Source organism: Ranitomeya imitator, chromosome 4 (genome assembly GCF_032444005.1).
Source record: "Ranitomeya imitator isolate aRanImi1 chromosome 4, aRanImi1.pri, whole genome shotgun sequence".
In the NCBI taxonomy this organism is placed as follows: Eukaryota; Metazoa; Chordata; class Amphibia; order Anura; family Dendrobatidae; genus Ranitomeya; species Ranitomeya imitator.
The window spans coordinates 21,825,185-21,851,041 of NC_091285.1; the positions used below are offsets into that span (position 1 = coordinate 21,825,185).

The 25,857-nt window shown below is 41.4% G+C and overlaps 1 protein-coding gene across 2 annotated transcripts in view; it reads left to right on the top strand.

Annotated features, from left to right (window-relative positions):
* The window catches only part of WNT7B (Wnt family member 7B), a 130,300-nt gene that overhangs the window by 85,779 nt on the left and 18,664 nt on the right, over positions 1 to 25,857 (top strand). For both annotated transcript variants that reach the window (XM_069763307.1, XM_069763308.1), the window contains exon 2: positions 4,385 to 4,611. In XM_069763307.1, coding sequence (XP_069619408.1) covers positions 4,385 to 4,611 — 227 coding nt within the window. The remainder of the gene's footprint in view (positions 1 to 4,384; positions 4,612 to 25,857) is intronic.

Sequence of the window (25,857 nt, forward strand, 5' to 3'; positions counted from 1 at the left end):
GTCACTGTTATATCGTCACAATACTAACAATTAAATAGGTACTGTATGGTATTGTTATGTGGTCACTGTATAGTACTAATTATATAGGTGCTTTATAGCACTGTTATATGGTCACTATATGCTAATAACTATATAATATATAAGCACTGTATGGCACTGTTATATAGTCACAATGATAATAATTATATAATCACTGTATGGCATTGTTATGTGATGGTCACTGTATGGTACTAGTGCCTTGCGAAAGTATTCGGCCCCCTGGAACTTTTCAACCTTTTCCCACATATCATGCTTCAAACATAAAGATACCAAATGTAAATTTTTGGTGAAGAATCAACAACAAGTGGAACACAATTGTGAAGCTGAACAAAATTTATTGTATATTTTAAATTTTTGTGGAAATTCAAAAACTGAAAAGTGGGGCGTGCAATATTATTCTGCCACTTTAACTTAATACTTTGTTGCACCACCGTTTGCTGCGATTACAAGTCGCTTGGGGTATGTCTCTATCAGTTTTGTACATCGAGAGACTGCAATTCTCGCCCGTTCTTCCTTGGCAAACAGCTCGAGCTCAGTGAGGTTTGATGGAGGTTGTTTGTGAACAGCAGTTTTCAGCTCTTTCCACAGATTCTCGATTGGATTGAGGTCTGGACTTTGACTTGGCCATTCTAACACCTGGATACGTTTATTTGTGAACCATTCCAGTTTTATGTTTGGGATTATTGTCTTGTTGGAAGACAAATCTTCGTCCCAGTCTCAGGTCTTTTGCAGACTCCAACAGGTTTTCTTCAAGAATGGTCCTGTATTTGGCTCCATCCATCTTCTCATCAATTTTAACCATCTTCCCTGTCCCTGCTGAAGAAAAGCAGGTCCAAACCATGATGCAGCCACCACCATGCTTGACAGTGGGGATGGTGTGTTCAGGGTGATGTGTTGCCTTTACGCCAAACATATTGTTTGGCATTGTTGCCAAAAAGTTTGATTTTGGTGTCATCTGACCAGAGCACCTTCTTTCACATGTTTGGTGTCTTCCAAGTGGCTTGTTGCAAACTTTAAACAACACTTTTTATGGATATCTTTGAGAAATGGCTTTCTTCTTGCCACTCTTCCATAAAGGCCAGATTTGTGCAGTGTACGACTGATTGTTGTCCTATGGACAGACTGTCCCACCTCAGCTGTAGATCTCTGCAGTTCCTACAGAGTGATCATGGGCCTCTTGGCTGCATCTCTGATCAGTCTTCTCCTTGTTTGAGATGAAAGTTTAGAGGGACGGCCGGGTCTTGGTAGATTTGCAGTGGTATGATACTCCTTCCATTTCAATATGATCGCTTGCACAGTGCTCCTTGGGATGTTTAAAGTTTTGGAAATCATTTTGTATCCAAATCCGGCTTTAAACGTCTCCACAACAGTATCACGGACCTGCCTGCTGTGTTCCTTGGTCTTCATGATGCTCTCTGTGCCTCAAACAGAACCCTGAGACTATCAAAGAGCAGGTGCATTATACGGAGACTTGATTACACATAGGTGGATTATATTTATCATCATTAGGCATTTAGGATCATTCAGAGATCCACAATGAACTTCTGGAGTGAGTTTGCTGCACTGAAAGTAAAGGGGCCGAATAATATTGCACGCCCCACTTTTCAGTTTTTGAATTTCCACAAAAATTTAAAATAACCAATAAATTTCGTTCAACTTCACAATTGTGTTCCACTTGTTGCTAATTCTTCACCAAAAATTTACATTTGGTATCTTTATGTGTGAAGCATGATATGTGGGAAAAGGGTGAAAAGTTCCAGGGGGCCGAATACTTTCACAAGGCACTGTATATAGGTACTCCATGGTAGTGTTATGTGGTCACTGTACGGTACTAATTATATAGGTACTCCATGGCAGTGTTATGTGGTCACTGTACGGTACTAATTATATAGGTACTCCATGGCACTGTTATGTGGTCATTGTATGGTGCTAATTATATAAGCCCTCTATGGCACTGTTATATAGTCACAATGATAATTACGGTATATAGGTATTGTATGTATGGCATTATTATGTGATGGTCACTGTATGGTACTAATGATATAGGTCCTGTATGACACTATTATTTGGTTACTGTGTGATACTCAAAAACAATTGCTATGTCTCACTGTAAAGTACTTTTCAGGCACTGTTGTGTGGTCTCTGTGCAGTACTTGGCACTGTTATTTGGATAGAGTGTGATACTAATTATATAGGCACTGTTATTTGGTTGCTATGTGCGAGTAGCTGTATAGGCATTGCATGGTACTGTTATTTATGTAGAGTCACTTTAAGGCCATGCTGTGTGTGTAGTGTACAGCACTGCCTTTGTGACATTGGATGGTGGTATTATTTAGGCACCGGATGTATGATAGTATGGTGTGTAGGTGTTTTTCCAGCAGTGCCCCCATACGACAGATTTTGCACTTTCCCTGATGTTTTGGATACATTGGCGGTCTTAGCTGCCGCATTCCCGTGTTGGTGTCGTCCCCCACCATCTCCACTGTAAGTGGCTTTTAAGGACATGAGGATTAAGCTCCTTCTGAGATTTTGTGTTGTCACAACATGCTCGGCGAGGCCCTTACACTGTAAATATCTCTTGTTTCTTCAGCACTAGACAGAGCACTTAATGCAGAGAACAAAATGGCTGCCCCCTCCCCAATCCCTCCTTTTACAAAAATGCCACCAAGACAGGACTGTAATCCTTATCCGCAGAGTAAAGAAACAAAATGCACTAAAAATCGTAAAAATGTCCGATAAAGAAACAGTCGTTTTCCCGGTCACAAAAAGATGATGGGTTAGAATGAAAGATACACAGGTGACTGGAATCAGGCCTGCTGAAAAATGGCGGCTACCATTCAAGTGCATTGTGAGGTTGTCTCTGTTATTGCAGCTCAGTTCCACTAGGATAAATGGGGCTGTGTCGCAATACCATACACAACCTGTAAACAGGAGTGGCGCTGTTTATGGAAGAAAGCAGGAATTTTTAAAACATGTTGTGACTTCTGCAAATAGGCTTATATAATCAAAAGTTTTGTTGATTTTTTAGTATGTAGAGGTCAGGCCACGGTTCCTATAAGGGCTTGGTTACATTTAGGAAACTTAAAGGTTTTTTTTCAAAATTTAGGAGTAAGTGTTGTTGGATAGTGTGCGTAAAGACAAGCAATTTTGCAATTTACCGCTTATTAAAATGTTCAGCCGTTCTTGAGTTATTAACACTTTTCTTTTGTTTACATCTTGTTGCCTTGGGGACCGACCACCGCTGCTAGACAACAGAATATGTCCAGTGCTTGCTAAAACTTTTTTTGGGAACTTGGAAGTGCTGTTTTGAGACTGGAAAGGATCTCTGGAGAGCGCTATTATTTCTTAAACACGACTAGCTTCAGCATAGATGATTTCCGTGTTGGTCGGTTTCCTAGGCAACAAACTGTAAGCAACATAAAAGTATTAATATTTCAAGAACTACTACAAATTTTAATAACGAGTAAATTGCAAAAGTGCTTGTTTTTACAAGCTCTATCCAAAAATATCCTAATGTAAAGATGGAAAAACAATCTCTTTAAGCATCAATGCAAAGTGTACGGGATGTTTAGGCATGTGTGCCGCCATATGGTGACACCATCAATGTGTATAGAGAACACCTTCATTACATGGAATACAATGAAAAAAAAGACATTCAGTATGGGCCTGTATGCATTCATAGCCAAAACTATTGGCACCCTTGAAATTGTTCCAGAACATTAAGTATTTCTCCCAGGAAATGAATGCAATTACACATGTTTTGCAATACACATGTTTATTTCCTTTGTGTGCATTGGAACAACACAAAAAGAAAAAGAATAAAAGGCAAATTAGCCATAATTTCACACAAATCTACAAAAATGGGCAGGACATTATTGTTGGCACCTTTCCAAAATTGTTTATTTCAAGCATGTGATGTTCGTTCAAACTCACCTGTGGCGAGTAACAGGTATGGGCAAAATGAAAATCACACCTGAAACCAGATAAAAAAGGGAGAAGTTGACTCAATTTTTGCATTGTGTGTCTGTATGTGCCAAACTAAGCATGGAGAACAGAAAGAGGAGAAGAGAACTGTCTGAGGACTTGAGAACCAAAATTGTTGAGCAATATCAACAATCTCAAGGTTAGAAGTCCATCTCCAGAGATCTTGATGTTCCTTGATGCCAGATTATAGATCTACTTGTATACAACCTGGATTTGTTAGAAGTTTATGTTTAAGGTTTCAATCTGCTATTGTATATGTTTTTGTGAAAAGTGAATGAAGGCCGCCAATACCAGTCCTTTAAGGGTTGTCATAGCCTACACTTCCGTTTCACCTCTGATAGCTCCTTTTATTTCTTTCTAGAGCTTTGTCATCTGTGGTGGCTTTGGGAGCAAATATCATCTGCAACAAGATTCCAGGGTTGGCGCCTCGGCAAAGAGCCATCTGTGAGAGCCGCCCGGATGCCATTATAGTTATTGGAGAAGGGGCACAGATGGGGATCAATGAATGTCAGTATCAGTTCCGATTCTCCAGATGGAATTGCTCGGCACTTGGAGAGAGGACGGTCTTCGGACAAGAGCTACGAGTAGGTAAGCAATTTCTATCCCTATGGGTGGGGTGGGGTTTGGTGACCGACCTTGATAAGTAATGTATTTTTTAAGATTTGAGAAAATTAATATGTGGCATATATGTAAAATTATTTTACGACTGGGACAGTAACGTCGCCCACACTTGCCAACTTTTCAAGTTGATCGTGAGAATATTCGAGCTAACCATGAGTTGAAAATTTCACGGTTGACCACATTCTCTCCTGGGCCCATCATATAGTACTATACTATAGTACCACTCGACTTAGAGCTTTTGTTTTGAGCACCTCTGCTAATTAACAAAGCATTTTATGGATGTCCATAATGCCTTAATCTATGTATAGTCAAACGGGAGCCAAACTTGTGGCCTCCTGGCCAGTTGGTCACCATGTGAACCTTTGGCAGTGTGCACGAGCAACTTCTTTTCTTTTCCCACTAGCTGTGGTCTAAAATCTGAAGAGGTAAAAGAAAAAATGTAAAAAATTATTTCAAAAATTGTAAAAAAAGAAAAAATACCCGTATGAGTTAAAGAGTGGTTTTTGAAGCAGTTTTCGAGTAGGATTTTACAGATGATCTGCTCCAAAAACTCATTAAAAAAAAGCAACACCTGAACATAACCTTGTGCTTAGAAATTGCTTGGAAAACATCTCCTATTTTTTCTATGGGAAATCCAATTTTATTTTCATATAAGGAATTTTGGAGAAATTTTCTTACGCTCCAGGTTCAGGATGAGTAAACCAGTGGATGTTCAAGCGAACTTTAGTCCAAAGTTCGGTTCAGATACCAGAACTTTACCCAAACTTGAATATTAACCCTATCAAAGTCAATGGGGACCCAAGCTAGACACTGTCAAATGAAAAGACTGCAAAAAAACAGCTTCAGATAAAAAACACAAAAATCTTCAAAATTTCTCCAGCCAAAAAAGAACTAAAAAATTCCTCCCATTAAGGGGTTTCTGTTTTAAAAGCTCATAATTTTCAAACCCCTCAAAAAAAAAAACTATATTGAAGATAGCCTTGGTGTATGTGCACACTGAATTTTTGGAAGATTTTTTTTGGAGCAAAAACTGTCCAAATCCTCCACGAAAACTTGGTGTTTCTACTCTGAAACTGTACACATAGAGGGTATTTTGAGGAGTTTTTTGAGCAGAAACTCTTAAAAAATACAACACTACTCAAAAACTTGGACGTTTCGCTCAGTATTCTCTTAGAAAAAAACTCAGCAAAAGACCCTTAGAAAGTGTGGCGCCAAAAAAGAGTGGTTACTTATAGGGCTATTTCCAATATTAAAAAGTTATTACCTAATGATGGAACCCCTGGCCATGATTTTGAAATACCCCACTGGTGGCCTCACAAGGTGCTACGACTCTCCTGTTTTTTGGGGGACTGCTGGAGATACTCAAGTTCAGAGATCAGCTTTTGTCATCAGTCCTAAACATAATGTATAGATCGGGGGCACCCATGTGCAGTCACCGCTTGATTTCGGCAAAGCATGTTCGGGGATGAAGTGGTCAGTTAGACCCCAGCAGATCACAATGTTATCACTTTTCCTTTGGATAACTTTCAATGGTGGGAACAACCCTTTAAGTTTGAAGCAGCACACGAAAAAGTCTGTAAGGACTGATGGAGACAGAGCTGGACAAAAACAGTAGGATAACCGGGCAGGTTTGGGGCAGCCAAAGCGGGGCAGTAGTGATGAACAGAGAGTTTGGGGCAGGGCAAAAGATGCCGTTACCCGGTCATTGTGACTGCCGAAGAGGTAGAGAGACTGGAACATTTTCGACTGTCTTTAGCATGAATGAGAGATCCATGGTGCCGCATGCTAAACCTGTAGGATAACCGGGCAGGTTTGGAGATGCCAAATTGCCAAGTGGGGCAGTAGTGATGAACAGAGAGTTTGGGGCAGGGCAAGAGCTGCCATTACCCAGTCGTTGTGACTCCAGAAGAGGTAGAGAGACTGGAACATTAGGGTGAATTGGCTGTCCTTGGTGCCGCATGGTCGAACTGTTCGGAAACCATCATGGTGCCCCTTTTTGCATGGCTGTGATTCCTCACTACTCCATATCGAGTGTGGTACACTATACGCTCTCCAGAACCTCAAAGCATCATAAATTTGTTGACAGGAATGGGCTAAAATACTATAAACATCATAGTCACCTGTCCTAGACTGGAGTAGCTTCCTGCCCAGTCCTCCAGTCTTCCGAAAGATCCAAATACCTCAGGGTAGAAGATCTGAAGCTAAGACTGGAGGACCCAGAGGGAAACAGGTGAATGGCATCCTTACGTTAAGGAAATATAATTTTGTATTATTTTTAATCCCAACCCTCCCTCCTCCCCAAAAAAGGCAAAATAGCGGCCTGCCATTGTAAATCGCACCACCAAAATTTAGGATTTTGATGATTCCAAATTCTTCATGAAATTCGATTTGTTTCAAGCTGATAAGCTCCTATCCCCTTTGCTACTGGGAGGAGTATACCCATGGAACTACTATCTACGGAGATGCATTGGCCCAAAGATCTTGGAAAGGGGTGAACAAACTCCCACGCTCTTCCGGTCAGTGTACCAAGACCCAACACCAAAATGGGAAGCCCAGTTGGATCTTTGGCTTGCACAAATCTGTTGAAAATTACAATTATTCTCTGAAAGCTACTACATATATTTCGGTCTACGTACCGAACTCCTGGCAAACTTTCGAATATATAGAACACCTTACTGGGCCAAGCTGCAGTATAAAGCATGGCGGAGGGACAAAACATTAGTTCAAAACTCTGATGAGGCTAAATGTGGATTTTAACCTTTAGTTGATGTTTTAATTAATATGGCTGCACTGCCGGTTGTCATTTTTGCAAAATTGCCGACAACACTGAATGGAAAAATGGTGTGAACCTAATTTTCTTTGGTCAAATTTGGATAAAGATTTCATAAGGTGATTTTCTGGCCCTCTATGCCCAGCTTTAAATAAGCTTCAGGAACAGAGTAAACAATGTCAGTGCATATGTATTTAAGGTGAAGCTTAAAAAAATAGCCTTTAGACCTCCATTGGGCTCCAAAGCCCATCAAAGGCAAAGAGGGAAAGCTCCAGGAAATGTTCTACTTTTATGGTGCCGGGGAATGTGTCCCGCTGACAGTTCAGGCCTTAGGATACAGAAGGAGAGGTTACTTATCCGTACAAGCAGTGATGATGCCTATGGCTAAGGAATGTATCTATTTGGATGTTTACGTAAAGTTTTCCACAGAAATGTCAAGTAGGGATGTTGGATTAGGTGCGGTTCATGACCCTTTGGTCAGTCCTAGTCCTCATCTCCTACCTTAAGAAACAACTTAAAAGGCTAAGACCATACCACCATACTTCCTAGTCAGAACAAGAGTGCCCCCATAAAAAAACTGACGAGTATGACCTCATAATGACAGAGATTGAGATATCTCTATAACACTATCGGCAACAGTGCCCCTATCATGCGGTGATGGCTAAAGTGCACCGAAAATCATTCCCAATTTTTCACTTTTCACAACAGTCATTCGTACAGAAAAATATTAGTAGCAACCATTACGGTAACCACAGTTCTTCCTCTGTGTGGACTCGAAGTGTAATTTACTTAAAGAGAATCGGTCACTTGCCATAAAGATGTATTTTTTTTAATCTGGTGTAAATGTCGCTGTTCTCCTGAATCCGGCGATGTTTTTCTTTTCTTCCTGCGCCTCTCCGTTCCTGAGATATAGCCCCTTCTCCCCAGTATATAAATCTAGTCTTATTAGCCAACTGGGCGCATTCCTCATGAACACACCCACAGAAGGAAGTGAAGGACCACTCCCACTTGGCATAAAAGATTAGATTTATGTACTGAGAATAGAGGGCCATATCTCAGGAACGGAGAGGCATAGGAACAAAAGAAAAACAACGCCGAATTCAGGAGAAAAGCGGCAATTACACCGGGTAAAGAATAATGTATTTATGGCAGGTTACAGGTCCTCTTTAAAGGGGTTTTCCAGGAATGATCAGTCAAAAAAACCCAAAACAATTAGGCACCATGGACTTCGGGAATCCCTGAAAGGAGGAAGAGTCACCTCCTCATATCTCATCTTCTCTCCCGTCTATACTTGTACATCATCTTATCCCAGTCTTTGATGTGTTTACACAATTATCTCACTTTCCCATCAGGTGACATTGCATCTGTCCCACTCACTCAGCACTAAGCTGGAGAGCATTTCTGTCCCACTTACAATCATGTGACCCAAAGACAAAACTCTTTCATCTTCTATTTAGCCACGTAACAGCCTTGTTTACAAAGGAAGAACAGAATAACTATAAGATGGACACAAGGAATTCTCCTGAGGACTTTGAGGTCAGACAGGTAGAAAAAAATAATAATAGAAGTAATACTTATGGTACCCTCACCGATCTCCCACAGCTCCTAATTAGGCGCTTAACTAGTCCCTTCTGGTCTCTATTTCCTGGTCCACGCTCAATACACCAAATATGGGCAGAAATGTTTGCTCAGCCAATCACTGACTAGGGAAGTTCACCGCTGCAGCCAGTGATTGGCTGAGCCATCCCCTCTAGTCGTTTTTGGTGTTGAAAGTGGACCAGGAAGTAGAGACCACCAGGAACCGGGTAGGTGTCAGAACGGGAGACGTGGGGGATAATTGAGGGTAAGCATTTATACTTTTTCTTTATTTTTTTACCGGATTGAGCCCTTTTAAAAGTATTTTTATTTGCCGGACAATCGCTTTAATGGTAATATGGAATTTAATTAAGATGGTGAGATGGGTTTAGCGATAGGACGGCACAAGACATGTTTTATAGGGGTGTCAAGCAGAAAAGGCTTTAATCTTCTGGGTCTTGAAGCAAAATATATGAGTGCTTCCTGGAATAGATGAAGGAACGAAGCGCGGTGAGATGAAAACTATTTGATTTTGCGTTCTTCAGCTCTTGATGAGATTTTACGGTGATGACCACGATGGTATGTTATGGTCATAGTTTCCTTTATGCAATCACCATGAAAGAATTCCTTATTAGCTTATGGCTTTTGAAGGCATGAATGGATATGTCCTCATTCCTCCTGTGTTGTAGACGAGTTTGTAAATGATGTTGTTAGGTGTGTCCAGGTAATAATGCATCGGTTGTGAATGGATGACAGTAAAGCTGGTGGTGATGCTATGGGATTCAGCAATGAAAGGTGGCTTCTTTGATATTTCGAGACACCCCAGATATAGTATAGATTTATAGACGGCACCTTTAGTCATGCAACGCAGGCCCCACCTAGAGGTTCTTCAGCTACACTTCAATGTGCTTGACAGGAGAAGAGACGATGGAAAATGGTCTGTTTTCTATCTGGAAGACCTTAGCAATCCAAAGGTGGCCATACTTTTTAGATAAATGCCAGCAAAACCCAATCAATTTGGTGGCATTGTTGAATATCCAATGTGTATGGAGGTATCCTCTGTCTTAGCAAAGGTAGAGCCAAGCCTGCCAGTTTACGGAGGAGATAGATTATTATTTATTATTTTTATTATTTATTTCTATAGCACCATTGATTCCATGGTGCTGTACATGAGAAGGGGTTACATACAAATTACAACAGATATCACTTACAGTAAGCAAACTAACAATTACAGACTGATACAGAGGGGCGAGGAACCTGCCCTTGCGGGCTTACATTCTACATGACGGTGGGGAAGGAGACAGTAGGTTGGGGGGTTGCGGCAGCTCCGGTGTTGGTGATGCGATAGCTCCGGTAGTGGTGATGAGGCAGCAGGGTCAGTGCAGGCTGTAGGCTTTCCTGAAGAGATGGGTTTTCAGGTTCCGTCTGAAGGATCTGAATGTGGTTGAAGTGTTGGGGCAAAGAACTCCAGAGGATCGGGGATATTCTGGAGAAGTCCTGGAGGCGGTTGGGTGAAGAGCGAATAAGTGTGGAGGAGAGAAGGAGGTCTTGGGAGGACCGGAGATTACATGAGGGAAGATATGGGGAGATTAGTTCAGAGATATATGGAGGAGACAGGTTATGGATGGCTTTGTAGGTTAGTATTAGTAATTTGACCTGGATACGCTGAGGGAATGGGAGCCAGTGAAGAGATTTGCAGAGCGGGGAAGCGGAGGAGTAGCGAGGAGAGAGATGAATTCTTCAGGCAGCAGAGTTAAGGATGGACTGGAGAGGTGCAAGGATGTTAGCAGGGAGGCCACAGAGGAGGATGTTGCAGTAGTCAAGGCGGAAGATGATGAGGGCATGCACACACATTTTAGTAGTTTGACGGTTGAGGAAAGGACGGATTCTGGAGATATTTTTGAGCTGGAGGTGACAGGAGGTGGAAAGAACTTGGATGTGCGGTTTGAAGGACAGGGCAGAGTCAAGGGTTACTCCGAGGCAGCGGACTTCCGGTACGGGGGAAATCGTGATGTCGTTGATTGCAATAGATAGGTTAGGTAAGGAAGATCTATGAGATGGAAGAAAGATGATGAGTTCGGATTTGTCCACATTGAGTTTGAGGAAGGGAGAGGAGAAGAAGGAGGATATGGCTGATAGACACTCCGGGATTCTGGACAGCAGAGAGGTGACTAGATGGGTGTGGATCCCATCGCTTGGACTCAAATTGAAGACCAGTGGTGGTTGCTTATTTCTCTGTCCTACCCTGGTACTTTCATGACCAAAAGACTCCAACCAGGAGGAGGTGAAAGGAGAAATTGGTGTCATATACTGTACATCCTTCTCAGTCAATTCTAAGGGGGCCAATACACAATAGATAGCTGTTGGCCAAACCATCGTTTGGCCTTTAGTTATCTCTCCCAACTCCTCCATACACAGCAGCATTCACTCTACTGAACGTTCTTGTGTTCTATACAAAAGAGTAGCTGCCAGACTTTTCTGGTGGAGAACAAAAGGATCGTGAGTCCAATATCGAACATGTTAGATCCCCATTTCTTCCGACTTTAAGAGGAAGAGTCAAGAGGCCCACTAATGTGTGTATAAGGACCTTAAAGGTACCGTCACACTAAGCGACGCTGCAGCGATACCGACAACGATGTCGATCACTGCAGCGTCGCTGTTTGGTCGCTGGAGAGCTGTCACACAGACAGCTCTCCAGCGACCAACGATCCCAAAGTCCCCGGGTAACCAGGGTAAACATTGGGTTACTAAGCGCATGGCCGCGCTTAGTAACCCGATGTTTACCCTGGTTACCGTTGTAAATGTAAAAAAACAAACACTACATACTTACATTCCCGGTATCTGGTCATGTCCCTCGCCTTCAGCTTCCCGCACTGACTGAGCGCCGGCCGTAAAGTACAGCGGTGACGTCACCGCTGTGCTGTGCTTTACGGCTGGCCGGCGCTCACCAGTCAGTGCGGGAAGCTGACGGCGAGGGACCTGACCAGACACCGGGAATGTAAGTATGTAGTGTTTGTTTTTTTACATTTACAACGGTAACCAGGGTAAACATCGGGTTACTAAGTGCAGGGCCGCGCTTAGTAGCCCGATGTTTACCCTGGTTACCAGTGAAGACATCGCTGAATCGGCGTCACACACGCCGATTCAGCGATGTCAGTGGGAGATCCAGCGACAAAATAAAGTCCTGGACTTTCCCCAGCGACCAACGATCTCCCAGCAGGGGCCTGATCGTTGGTCGCTGTCACACATAACGATTTCGTTAACGATATCGTTGCTACGTCACAAAAAGCAACGATATCGTTAACGATATCGTTATGTGTGACGGTACCTTAAGTCTCTGGCACTGAAGGAATGAAGATACTTGAGGAGCTCTGAGGTTGGCTACCTTCAAGTGCCATAGACGTTGAATGTAGCAAGAAGTTTCATGTACCACCAGTTGCTCCATCCAACTTCTCCTGACCTGCAAACTTTCAATTCAGGGGGAACAAGGGTAAAAAGTGGGATACAAGTCTCCTGCTCTGTGTCAACAGTCAGATTTAAAGGGGTTTATCAGTTTGGTAAAACCCCTGTCCACTAAATACCAGGATCCAACATTCCTCTTGGTGTCTGTTGTTGTCTACAGTGCCGACATCATGTCGATAGCGCTGCAGCCAGTCAGCGGCTCTGCATTGAGCAATCACACACACCAGGAGTAAAAACGGAAATCCCCTTTAAGCTACATATTTCTACGGTATTATTTTGGCACTATTTGGCAGCGTTAAGTCGCCGGTTTATGTCGTATCCGGGTATAAACAGTCGGATACAAGGGACCACTCTCAGCCCATCCTTGCCACAGATGGGAGATGGAAATCTGATAGCCAGGCTGACAATCCGAATAGTTCTATTGCCCCTTATGCTGTATTATTACTGCTACAATACACCAATAAACCTATTACTATTTTTCCCATCCTAATGAGGCTATTTTCAAGGCTCCATAGACGTTTACAAGAGAAAAAAAAACTTTAAAAATCAGTAATAATATGAAGAACGCCAGGTATGCTGGGCTTAGCCAGTCTTCGCATAGTGGCCTCTTTTGTTTTTGGTGCCAAAAATGATAACTTAAGGTCCATTTGCTGGTGCCAGAAATGGGGAGACTCTCAAGGGTCCAGAGTGATAACGGTATCAGGTAACAGATAGAGTTTAACTATTATTTATTTATTGCGCCATTATCTTTTCAATGAAGCAATTATCTTATAGCGGATTATTCACCGACTGCGGCTGAGAAGGGGAAGAGAATTGAGGTTTGTAATGGGAAAGAAGAACACATCGATAAGATGGAAATTAGAGAGGATATTTTAGAACAATCATGAGGAGAAAATACAAACTCTTTCGACGTGTTGGAACCCAAGACCCCAGTACAACCCACTTAGTCACCGTGCTGCCGAGTGCAGAGGAGCAGAGGGCAGAACAGTCACCAACATTCTGTTGACTCCATAACTGCAGAGTCCAGACTTCCTCTGGTATTAACATCAGCACAAACACTCCCTGCTCCCCCTCCGAGAGCTTCATGGCCGAGCAGCTCCATGACCATCACCAAGCACAATGCTGTGTCAGATGGAGTGGTGTAAAGCAGCCACCACTGGACTCTAGAGGAGACGTGTTCTGTGCAGTGACTGATCACACTTTTCTATCTGGTGTGTGATGGATGAGTCTGGGTTTGGTGAATGCCAGGAGAGCGTTACACACCTGACTACATTGTGCCAACTGTACAGTTTGATGGAGGATAGTTATGGGTTTGTTACCAGGGGTCGGCATTGGGCCCTTAGCTCCAGTGAAGGAAAATCTTATTACTTCATTGCAAGACATTGTGGACAATTGTAGCGTCCAGTTTTGTGGGAACAGTTTGGAGAAGACCCTTTCCTGTTCCCCTTGACTATGCCCAGTGCACAAGGTCCATACAGACATGGTTGGGGGGAATATGGAAGAACATGACTGGTGACACGTAACTTAGACCTCAACACCATCCGACAACTAGGCCGGAGACTGTGACCTTGGCCTCTCCCCAACATCAGTACCTGACATCACAAATTCCTTTCTTGATGAAGCTGCAAAACTCCCCACAAATCTTGTATAAATCTTTCCCAGCCCATATGTTTCCCCATCACATATGTCATCACTGGCAGTGCTCTGATATAACGGATGATGGATGGACAGCTACCACAGTGTCCCAGAAAACTCAGGTTGTGGATAACAAGCTTAGGATTTCGATGTAATCCATCCAAATCTGGTCTTTATAGTCTAGAGAAAAAGTGGAGTCTCCATCTCATCCGTCACACTTTTTTTGGGGGGGTTATTTTAACCCTTTCACTGATAATGTTATCTGGCACCGTAAGGGTGGATCTGGTTCACCGGAGGGAGACTCTCCACAAAGTAATATGGCAGAGACTTCTACATATAATGACATAATGATCTGGGAATGAAGGCTGCGAGCAGCCGTGAAGACAACCTCATTTTACTTTACAGCCTCCAGTAATTTCTTATTGAGCTGCCCAACGCTATTGTGTGGAGATGATGGGTGTTGTATTCCTGCCAAGACCTATGTAAACAGCGTATTTATACAAGAGTCATTTGTTGGCATGGAGCGGAGATTCCCAAACTAATCCTCAGTGATGGCTGAACAGACCTTATCTATTCGATAATGACCACTAATCATGGGGCCGAAAAGCAAGCACGGGATAGACAATGCCCTCCCTTCGTTTACCGGGGGGGTACGGAACATATTCCCAATCATTTGGCCAGCGCTTACTTAGCGTCTCTCGCTCTGAAGGAGTCATCGCGTCCCACATGGCACACACAATCAATTTATTTCAGTGGACATTGTGTAATGCTCCATTTCACCCTGTGGTGGCGCTGTAGGGAACGTGAACACTTACTGTCAGGTTTCCCAACAGCCGATCGCTGGAAATCTCAGGAAAGGGATCATTTGTAATCAATTTATTGTCAATGGTTCCCTCTAACTAGTATGAATTGTACTACGTAGAGTACACTAAATGTAAAAAAAAAATAATTTTGTTGGAAAGTTATGATTTTTCTTAATATGTAAATGAGCTGTTAAGATCTCTGGGCGGGACATAGATCTCCATGAGAATCCGCCCCCAGAGCTTATTGTAAATTAAATGGGGAGTTACCAGTGTGAGACGTGTAATGACTGACAGTCTGCTCTCCTGATCTACATGCCTCACACTGGTAATGCCCCGTTTAACTTAAAATAGGCTTTGGGGGAAGATTCTCCAAATTCTGAATGCATCTATCAGATCACTGTGATCACTGTGGGAAAACTTAACCAAAACTATTCAATTTCCCTGCAGCATCACCATAGGAGAAATGAGGAATTACAGGTACCTGTTGAAATTAATATTTTGTGGTCACTTCCTAAGGATACTAAACTATACTAGAGTGTTTAAAAATGGGTCTTCTACACAACACAACCTTTTTTTTAAAAAAAAAATACTTTTTAAATACACCCCAAAATTTAAAGGGGTTGTCCATACATAAACACCTTGGCTCTTCTTTCTTTCGTTTCTTTTAATTTTTTTCTTGTTTTTCCTTTTTCATTACAACTTATTTTTTTATTATTTTTTAATTTTTTCTATTTTTTGCTTTTTTCTTTTATTTTTTTACCCTTTTTTTCTTGTTTTTCTTTTTTCCTTTCTTTTAGCTACTTTTTTTCTTATTGTTTTTTCTATTTTTTTTCTCCTTTTTTCTTGATTCCCTTTTTGTAAGGCACTACACTTGTCTAGTTTGCACCTACGCTGCGTTAAACTGAATAAATAGAGCTTAGCTGCAATACCTCACACAACCCACAGACTGCTGTGGCGCTGTTTTTGTGATAAAGCAGACATGTTGTTTTTTTTTTTATCTGAAAAAAATTCTTGTAGGCACAGCAATTAATCAAAATTGTCTTGTAAGCATCTCTAAGGGCAAGAACCCTACTCATCACCCAAAAACGTTGTACTTTCTGCAGAATGAGTTGCCAGTGGGATGTCACATGTATTTTCGACCCATCCCACCTCTGAGTCTTCTAATTGAACTGGTCTCAATGGTTTTGGGAAGTGAAGTCCATGTCTATTACGTTTTTAAGCTCATGGGCAAAATGGAAAGTGCAAGGCAGACAAAACCTAAGCAAGTAAGCGTTGAGTCATTCTTAGCGGAGAACTTTCCAAAAACACCTCAAGCTGCGTTTTGTCTGCTCCCTCCTTCTGCACAATGGCTTTCTCGGAGACCATCGAGCCGTGAACGGCTTGTCTTTTTCTTTCGACTTCAGACCACAAATACTTGAACCGTGTTTGTTCCCTTTTGTTTCTGACTTCTCGTCTGTTGAACAACATGGTCGTCCTACTAGATCCTTTGACTTTATTTTTCAACAGTGCTTCAAGAACTGGGATTCTCATAGACGGAAAAAGAGTTGTCTGAAGCCGGGCAAAGAAAAAATGTAATGTGGGGATATTTCACTCAATTCATGGCTGACATGGTTATGAGTGGCTAAAAAGGGGCTCTATGAGATCAGAAAAATCGATCTCGATCAGTAACAGCACCACTTTTGGCCTTAGACTGTTGGTATTGCAGCTCAACTATACTTAGTTTTTGTTCACGTCTGGGTTCAAAAATAATTTATTCCGTTCCATCATAGGAGTAGAAGAACAAAATGATGGAAGAAACCTCCCATGAGGAACACCAAAGCAGACACCATTGACTGAAATGAGGTCCTTAGGATTTCTCCATGCTGTGCTATTCTGCTTGGTATTTTTGGCAAAAATTGCGACAAAGGCTCCAAACTTCCAACGGAGATGTGATCAGAGTCTTACTTGAGTAGGGCTTGGCTGCAATATCCCACACAACCAATGGACATGTTGGCACTGTTTATGGAAGAACAAAAATAATATATTACCACAATTCTTAGGTCCCTCAATCCATAAGGAAGTTCATCAGAATGACTGGCTCTGTTGGTCTTCACCACTAGTCATTGACCCATCCTCTAATACCGACCCAAGCATCAAACCCTAGCTGATAAAGTCATCAAAAATAACCAACGAGATGATAAACTCATATTTGCCAACTCTCCTGAATTGTTCTGCTGGCTCCCGATAAAAAGTTGAGAACTCCCAGAAGAGTTTGCAAATTTCTCAAAAACTCTTAAAAGCTCTTTTAGGAAGATATTTTTATGTGGTGGGGGCGTTGAATCAGCCAGGGCAGGGGCTGGAAATGAAACAGAAGGGGCATGCCCTTCTAAAGAGGGAGAAGCTATTGGGTTAAAAATTCTGCCATCACAGTTTCCACACTCGACATACTGTCCTCCTGGTGGACCTTCCCAAAAGGTGGCAAGCATGACTAAAATAGTTGTCCTATATCTGAAAATCTTGGCCTGCGGGTGAAGTATGTTAGAGAAAAATGGCGTTCATTCTTCACTACTGCTCCTTGTGTCTAGTATTGCCTGCTGCACTGACGTCATGTCGACAGCGCTACAGCCAATCAGTAATAACGCGTATGAGTGGGACGATCTACATGGGCAGAGCCGCTGAGCTCATGGTTTGTCTGTCGATGTGACGTCTGTGGCGCACCCAATACCGGATACCAGGAATAGCTGAAATGACTGGTGGACATGAGATCGGTGAATAAAGCTTGGTTTGTTTGCTTGTTTTTCTAAAAACAATTGAACATTTTCTACAAGTGGACAACCCCTCTAACCCTTAAAAAGGATGACGTTACATGAAAAAATATTGCTTGAAACTCTATCAAGTAAACCTCGATCTTCTCCATCTTTCTTTCCACCTTGATGGATCTTTTGTACAGTTGCTGATTCTTGACAGATCACTAGAAACACAACTAAGATAACTAATGCAGTATATATATAAAAAAAATACAACGAAAAAGTTCTCTTAAAGGAAAAATAGCTTTGTGTGTGTGATAACTACTCACCCAAACCTCATCATTAACTCATAAAGATGGTATTTTCCACAACTCTATCGTGTCATGTCCACTCTCCAGTGCTGAGAAGACTAGGGGGTGTATAGACATATGTATAGGGGGTGCAGTGGAACATCCTAATCTGTGTTAAAAATATAAACATAGAAATCTTATAATTCTCACACAGGCAACTGGAGCTTTTTAGACTCTTACCTTCCTGTTGTTTCAGGAAACAACACGTGTACATAGCAAAAATAACTGAGCCTATATTTTGCATTGAATCATCTAATATGACATCACTTGTATTGATAGATGGATTCTGTGTTATCAGTGGTGTATGGAGGAGCTATCTCTCATTGTAGTCCTGCCTCTGATTATACGAAGCCTGCTGAAAACTCTTCCTTAAAGGACAGGAAGTAGAAGTCTAAAAAAGGTCCAGAAAACAATTTGAGAATTGGAAGTGTAGTAGCTTTGTTTTTAACAAAGATCTCAATGTGACTTTTTTTTTTTTACAAAAATACATAAAAAAAATTAATGTAACACAAAAACCCGGCCTTTTTTTAAAAGTAGTTCCCCTAAAATGCATGCTTGGTTATTTTTGGACTTGACGTGGAAGTGAGTAAAGAAAGGTGCCCATTCTTGCCTATCTGTCAATTCATAGTCGGGTGGGACAGAGCCACTTGTCAAGGTTGGACCTACAATTATTAGACCCTCATGCTTCAGACCCTTATTCTATGGAGAGGTTATACATTTCCAACATGAGAATACTCCATTAAAAAGGTTGCCATATAATAATAATTTATTGGCTTTCCAAAGGATAGGTAATAAGTTTCTGATTCTGGAGGTCCTCTAACTAGGACCCCCACTAATCACAAGAATGGGGGGGGGGTCCTGTGTATAGCATTTGAAATGGACCACCAATTGAGCATGCTCTCTGCCGCTATGTTCAAACACTATGGGACTAAGGCAGGTGGGCGAGTTCAGAACTTGCATATTTTTGTCAGTCCCATACTTTACAACAGTGGAATGGCAGTGCTCATGCTCAACCAAAATAAGGAATTTGGGGTCCACATTCTTGGGATTGATAGGGGTCATACATGTCAACATGGGAATATCATTTTAAAGGATTAGAAAAAAAATGTTTATGTATTAGCTATAGTGAAGAATGGAGGGTTACAAAAAAAATCATCTCCAGAATCTTTCCTTCATGCAGTGCAATACTTATTTCCTCCTGCGGAGGTGCTGTGGCACAATTGAACATTTCCAGGTTTACTGACAGATTACAACTGATCGCTGGTAGTGCCAGTACAGGAAACTTGGTCCAGTGCCGGTAAATGACCTCCTGCCTGCCAGTTCTTTTTTTATTAACCACCCTTGCGAAACATCATCGTATTGGCGTTACACACATACAACTTAGCATCAGGATAGCTTATCAAACGAGGAAAAGCAAATGCTGGCAGATGGACTGTGTTTCGTAGGGCTCCAGTCCAATGGCAGAATCGATTCGCTCATGTCCAGCAATCTGGTTTGACCAACTTGATCTGCCATGATCGTTTGATGGCCAGAGTGACCTCCTTTGACTATGCTTGGGCCACTAAAGACTAAACACAAGGATTTAACAAATGTTAAGACCCCACTGCCCATGAAAGGGGCCCATCCATCTCGGCACTCCTCATTTTACTATATATTATGTTAGGATGGCCAGCATTTAAGTAGTTAAGGGTAACTTTGCGTGAAAATTGCCAAGTGATCACTTTGTATTAAGAAACATATTGAAGACTTTGCTTCTGTTGGCTCAAGAGCTCCTGGTACCACTTCCTTTCTTAAATATCAGTAATTATAGGAAATCACTATGTATTTGCTTTGCCACTCCAGCACAGTTTGGTTTCCCGCTGATAACCACAAGTTACATTATCATGTCTGGACGTCTCAGACATTTTTTTTTTTTTACTACTGTCAAAAATTGAGGAGCATGTTGGAGGATCATTTTGTAAGTTGTGATTAAAAAAAGAATCCCTCTAAAATAAAAAAATAAAAATTGCCAGTAAATTAAAAAAAATGTAAGACTGAGCCATTCTCTTCAGTCAAAATTGAAAAAAATTGATTTGGTTATTTCTTATTTATATTTCTGACAAATCTTCAATTCCCCTATTGCCAGTGTTTTCTGACCATCTGATTACTGCAACCCCAAAAATGTTCATGCCCCCACAGATTCATAAACTGCATCACAGCTATGGGCCATTAGCTCCAAGATGAAATCGTAGGAAGAAGTAAATGTGTCTAAGGTATTTTGGATCTTATCTTTATAAGTTTGGAAAAACCGGGACTTATGTTATTTTCTACAAGCCAATCAGACACATCCTCAATTTTTCTACTACTCCCCTCCTACTCATGCTGTTTCAGAAGGGAGAAACTGCAGCTACACCTCCCTCCTCCCCCTCCTCAAATGTTCTTTTTATAGTTTTAATCTACAGTGGGTACGGAAAGTATTCAGACCCCTTTAAATTTATTTTTTCACTCTTTGTTTCATGGCAGCCATTTGGTAAATTCACAAAAGTTCATTTTTTCCTCATTAATGTACACTCTGCACCCCATCTTGACTGAAAAAAACAGAAATGTAGAAATTTTTCCAAATTAATTAAAAAAGAAAAACTGAAATATCACATGGTCATAAGTATTCAGACCCTTTGCTCAGTATTGAGTAGAAGCACCTGTCATGTCGGACGCTATTCACACTAGGGCATCCGACAGACAGCTGTAATTCCATATTTGCCCACCATAAGCTCAGTTGCGCCGGCTAGATTTTATCCAGGTTATTCAGGGTTAATCTGGCTGGTAATCTGGTTGGAGGCTGGGTCCAACATGGCCTTTAAATAGTCATTCTGGACTTTGGGCGTCGCCGATATAAGCTTGTGTCTTGTGCCTGGTGATCTCGGTCTGGAGTGGTGGTCTAGGAGTTGAAGTATCGTATCTGGTGGTGTATTATCCTTTGTCATATTTCTCCTTCCTATATTTGTGTTTATTTTTGCCCTGTGCACATTATAGTGTTTTCCTGTGTGTCTGCGGCGTGGTGCGTTTTTAGTTTTCCCTGTCTGTACTTTCTGTGTAGGTTTGTGTGTGGTCTTATCACTGGGTGGTGGGTGGAGGTTTCAGCATAGGGCTGAAACAGGAGTCAGGGTCAAGCCTGGCGGCCCAGACAAGCACACCATCAGTATAAATTCTGGGAGAAGGACAGACAGGGTTTTCCCTAGTCTGAGGGATATCGCAGGGTCCCGGGTAATCAGCTTTAGTCTACCCAATACCCCCGTGACAGCACCCTTTTGAGCTAGCACAGCCATGAGTCTTCTTGGGAATGATGCAACAAGTTTTTCACACGTTTATTTGGGGATCCGCTGCCATTCTTCCCTGCAGATCCTCTCCAGTTCCGTCAGGTTGGATGGTGAACGTTGGTCGGAAGCCATTTTCAGGTCTCTCCAGAGATGCTCAATTGGGTTTAGGTCAGGACTCTGTACTTGGCCGCATTCATGTTTCCTTCAAAGACAACCAGTCGTCCTGTTCTGCAGCTGAAAACACCCCCATAGCATGATGCTGCCATCACCATGTTTCACTGTTGGGATTGTATTGGGCAGGTAATGAACAGTGCCTGCTTTTCTCCACACAAACCGCTTAGAATTATCACCAAAAAGGTCTATCTTCATGTCATCAGACCAGAGAATCTTATTTCTCATAGTCTGGGAGACCTTCATGTGTTTTTTCGCAAACTCTATGCGGGCTTTCATATGTCTTGCACTGAGAGGCTCCCGTTAGGCCACTCTCCCTGATGAAGGGCTGCAGTGATAGTTGACTTTTTGTAACTTTCTCCCATCTCCCTACTGCATCTCTGGAGCTCAGCCACAGTGATCTTGTGGTTCTTCTTTACCTCTCTCACCAAGGCTCATCTCCCACGGTTGCTCAGTTTGGCTGGACGGCCGGGTCTAGGAAGACTTCTGGTGGTCCCAAACGTCTTCCATTTAAGGATTATGGAGGCCACTGTGCTCTTAGGAACCTTGGGTACTGCATAAATTCTATTGTAACCTTGGCCAGATCTGTGCCTTGCCACAGTTCTGTCTCTGAGTTCCTTGGCCAGTTCCTTTGAAGTCATGATTCTCATTTGGTCTGACATGCACTGTGAGCTGTGAGGTCTTATATAGACAGGTGTGCGCCTTTACAAATCTAGTCCTATCAGTTTAATTAAACACAACTGGATTCCACATTAATGTGAAAAAAATAAACTTTTTTGAATTTACCAAATGGCTGTAATGAAACAAAGAGTGAAAAATTTAAAGGGGTCTGAATAATTTTCGTACCCACTGTAGATTTTTTTTTTCATAACTTAAGATTGTCCCCATTATTTACACATAAATGGGAATGATAGGCTGTTAGAAAGTGTTAAAAATTAGACTTGCCCTTAACATTAAATTACAGAATTTGATTTATTCACATAAACTACTGATTTATTTAAAATAATTATACAGATCAGTACAGTTTAATTTATCATTGTGTATTTTAGATGTAGTGAAATTGGCATATAGGCATTTAGAAGTAAAATTCAAGGGGATGGTAATGGGGTTAAACATCACCCCTTGCAAAAGAGAAGTGTAGGACAATGTCCATTTTTATAACTCAGTTTAATGTGCCAATATTATGCAATCTCTTCAGAGAAGAAAGGTCTTCAAGAGTTAATGGATGTTTCTGCATGACAGAGTTTATGGCACTTGGATAGTTCAGTACTCCAGATTCAACCCTGTGATGGATGTTGTCTCACATCAACACCTCATCTGTGGCTTTCAAAGAAATCTTCTCAGGAGCAGTGGTGCCTGTGATCCTAATTAGCTCCATAGCCTTTTCCAATACATGACATCATAACAGCCAATCGTGGCCTCTACCTTCAAGCTCCTTCTCTCGGATATGCTCTCTAGAGCATGCAAGAAAGGTCTTAGTGGTTGATGGTCCTTAATGTTTTTGAACTATGTGCGCTGCACATAGTGCTGTATTTTAGCTTTTACAAGCTGCTGAAATGTCTCATGTGGTTGAAAGGAAGGCTGGTCGACACTCCTAAAATAATGGGAGTCATACCCTTTCTGACATTGTGATACCTTCTTGGGAGATCTTGAGGAAGCATAAGTCCACAAAGCCCAAAATCCTTATACACCAAAAATTCAAAATTTAGTATTTTATGGCTTTATGGATTTTTTTTTAGAAGTCATCACTTCCTCCTTTCCATATTTTAAGAAGACAAATTCTGGGGGAAAAAAATCCCTTTTCTAGGAGAAGAAAGTTTGAAATTTGAGTTCAACCTTAAGTTTATGTAGATAATAATAATAAATACATTTTTATTTATATAGCACCATCATATTCCGCAGCACATTACATTATAGAGGGGATTTGTACAGACAATAGACATTACAGCATAACAATAAACACAGATCAAAACAGATACTAAGAGAAATGAGGGCCCTGCTCGCAAGCTTACAATCTATGAGTAGATTTTTATGACTTCCTCTTCCCTCCCATTATCATGACTTGATTTTGATCAGTTTACTCTTTTGCCTACAATACTGTTTTTCGTAGGATTGTTCACAAATTGGACCAAGGAAGAGATGATGCTTATGTAAATTTGGGGGACATACTGGACAGCCGACCATTACATCATTAAAAGAGGGAATAGCTTTCACATGACGAAACACTTTTGGATTGAATAGGTTGAAGAATCATGAAAAACTGTGCCAAGTATGTAAAAATGGTGAACATTTTTGGCATATTAGATATTTTTCTTTCCTTCTTACACCAACACATGCCTGGTGTACATGTACACTAATATTTTACTCCACAGTTGGTGCACTTTTTTGAAAATTTTACTGTACCAATTTTTCACATACCCAATCCAAAAGTAATTAGTATCTTTTTGTAACAGTATTGAATGCTCCACATTTTTGGTGACAAAAGTCTTGCACATGGGGGCAAAGCTTTCAATGTATATATATTTTTGGGTTGAATGGAAAATTTATGAAGTCAACTTGTGAGGGCACATGTCAATGTTTTGGCAAAAAGGGGTTTCGGGGTAATGCCGAGTGTGACTTTTTCCACCACTTTCCATACCGCGTCGAACTACGGACACATTTTTTTTTTTTCGATCTTCTCCCATTTATCTAGTTTGGTTTCCAACTCGTTGGAAAATGTTTTGTTTTTTTAACAATGTGGGCATGCTTGATAAGTAGAAATTTTTGCGTGTAGTCATGTTGCAAATATGTGTGTGTTTTGGTTGCAGACTTCTCTGAATTTTATTCGTACTTGCTTCTGCAGCCAGGATTTTGCCACTTTTGAATCCTGAATGGGGTTTTCGAGAGAACCTCTGAAGACTGCCAAGGCATGTTTAACATTTCTGTAATACCAAAGTCATCTTTTTATATTTAACATTTGATGAGGAGTGGTGAGGAGGAATCGTGGAAACTAATGTATAATAAGCTATGAAAAAAATGCATGCAGTCAGTCATCGACTTTACCCAGAATTCCTGGCACGAGCAGCCGACTGTCAGGCCTTGGCACGTACCATCGAATGATTAGAAAACTGAGCCTCTATGTATAAATGTTTTCTTCCACTCCTTGGATTTGACATGGGTAATTCGGTAGGCGCAGAATGGTACTGAAAATTGTTACAGACCTAAAGGAATCACTGTACAGTATATTTTCAATAGAATTGATATGCTAAAAACAAGAGCAAAAATAATATTTCGAACTAAACTCAAAAGGATTTGTTACGTCACTTATGACCAATAGTCGTTAAGTTCTCACCATTATAATATGGGCAAAATGGACCTTTGTCTTATTTAGGGACATCTGTAGACTCTCTGTTCGTTCAATCTCCTTCGTAGTCTCATAGTGTTGGTTGTGGTATTAATTAGTAAGGTTAACTAGCACTGTATGGTACTACTAAATAAACAATATTTTGTGGAAAAGGAATGGCATGGTCATTTGGTACTATATGAGGGTATGGCTATGGCATACTAGGACACGGAGGGACACTATTATGGTCAAGGTCTATTGGCTACTTCCCCAAGTGTACAATATTGTGAATATATCATATCAACTGGGCTTTCCAAAATGTCCGATGGATGCCGTTCCCACCTGTTAGACAAGCAGCTGTGTTGAGAATTACCCTGTCCTGCCTTGGCCGTTTCTGTATTCCTCAAAGAACAGAATGGATTGGTTTGTTGGAGAGAAGCCACCTCTTTCGAATTGATTGGTTCGGTGGAGAGAAGCCAACTATTGTTTCTTCATTTATGGTTGCCACCTCGTTAGGTGGGACAAGGATTGGGAGACTAAAGACTACTCTAGGACCACAGAGTCATACCAACCCAGGGTAGGTGGAGTGAAAACATTAGAGAATTTAAATTGGGTCCACGAGCTTTAGATAACTTTTCACATTAGGACAACCCAAAACCTAAGAAGTAACCTAAAGGGCATTTGCCCAGATGCAAATTCTGTCCCAAACTCGATGTCACAGGAGGTCGAAACTAACTATTTACGTTTACAAAGAAGTCAATGCTAGTTTATGTTTGCTTCATTTTTTAAGACTTCTCTTAAATTTCTTGAATATTTTCAGTATGCACTCATGACAGATGCCCTTTAATCCACCGTGCACACTACAACAATGTATTAGTGGCCCCGTATGACACATTACATATAGTGTTGTTTATGTTGGTCTGAGTAGACGAAGAATGTGCACAAAATGACAGTGACAGACTCTTCTCTTTCAGATGTTCTTGTATGACAGCAACATTACGTACCTTTCAAGTCATAGAGGAATGAGAAGGATTTCAGATATTCATTGTGCGTAAATACTCTCGCTCAGGAATCTGAACCTAGATGTTTTGCTGCTCATCCTG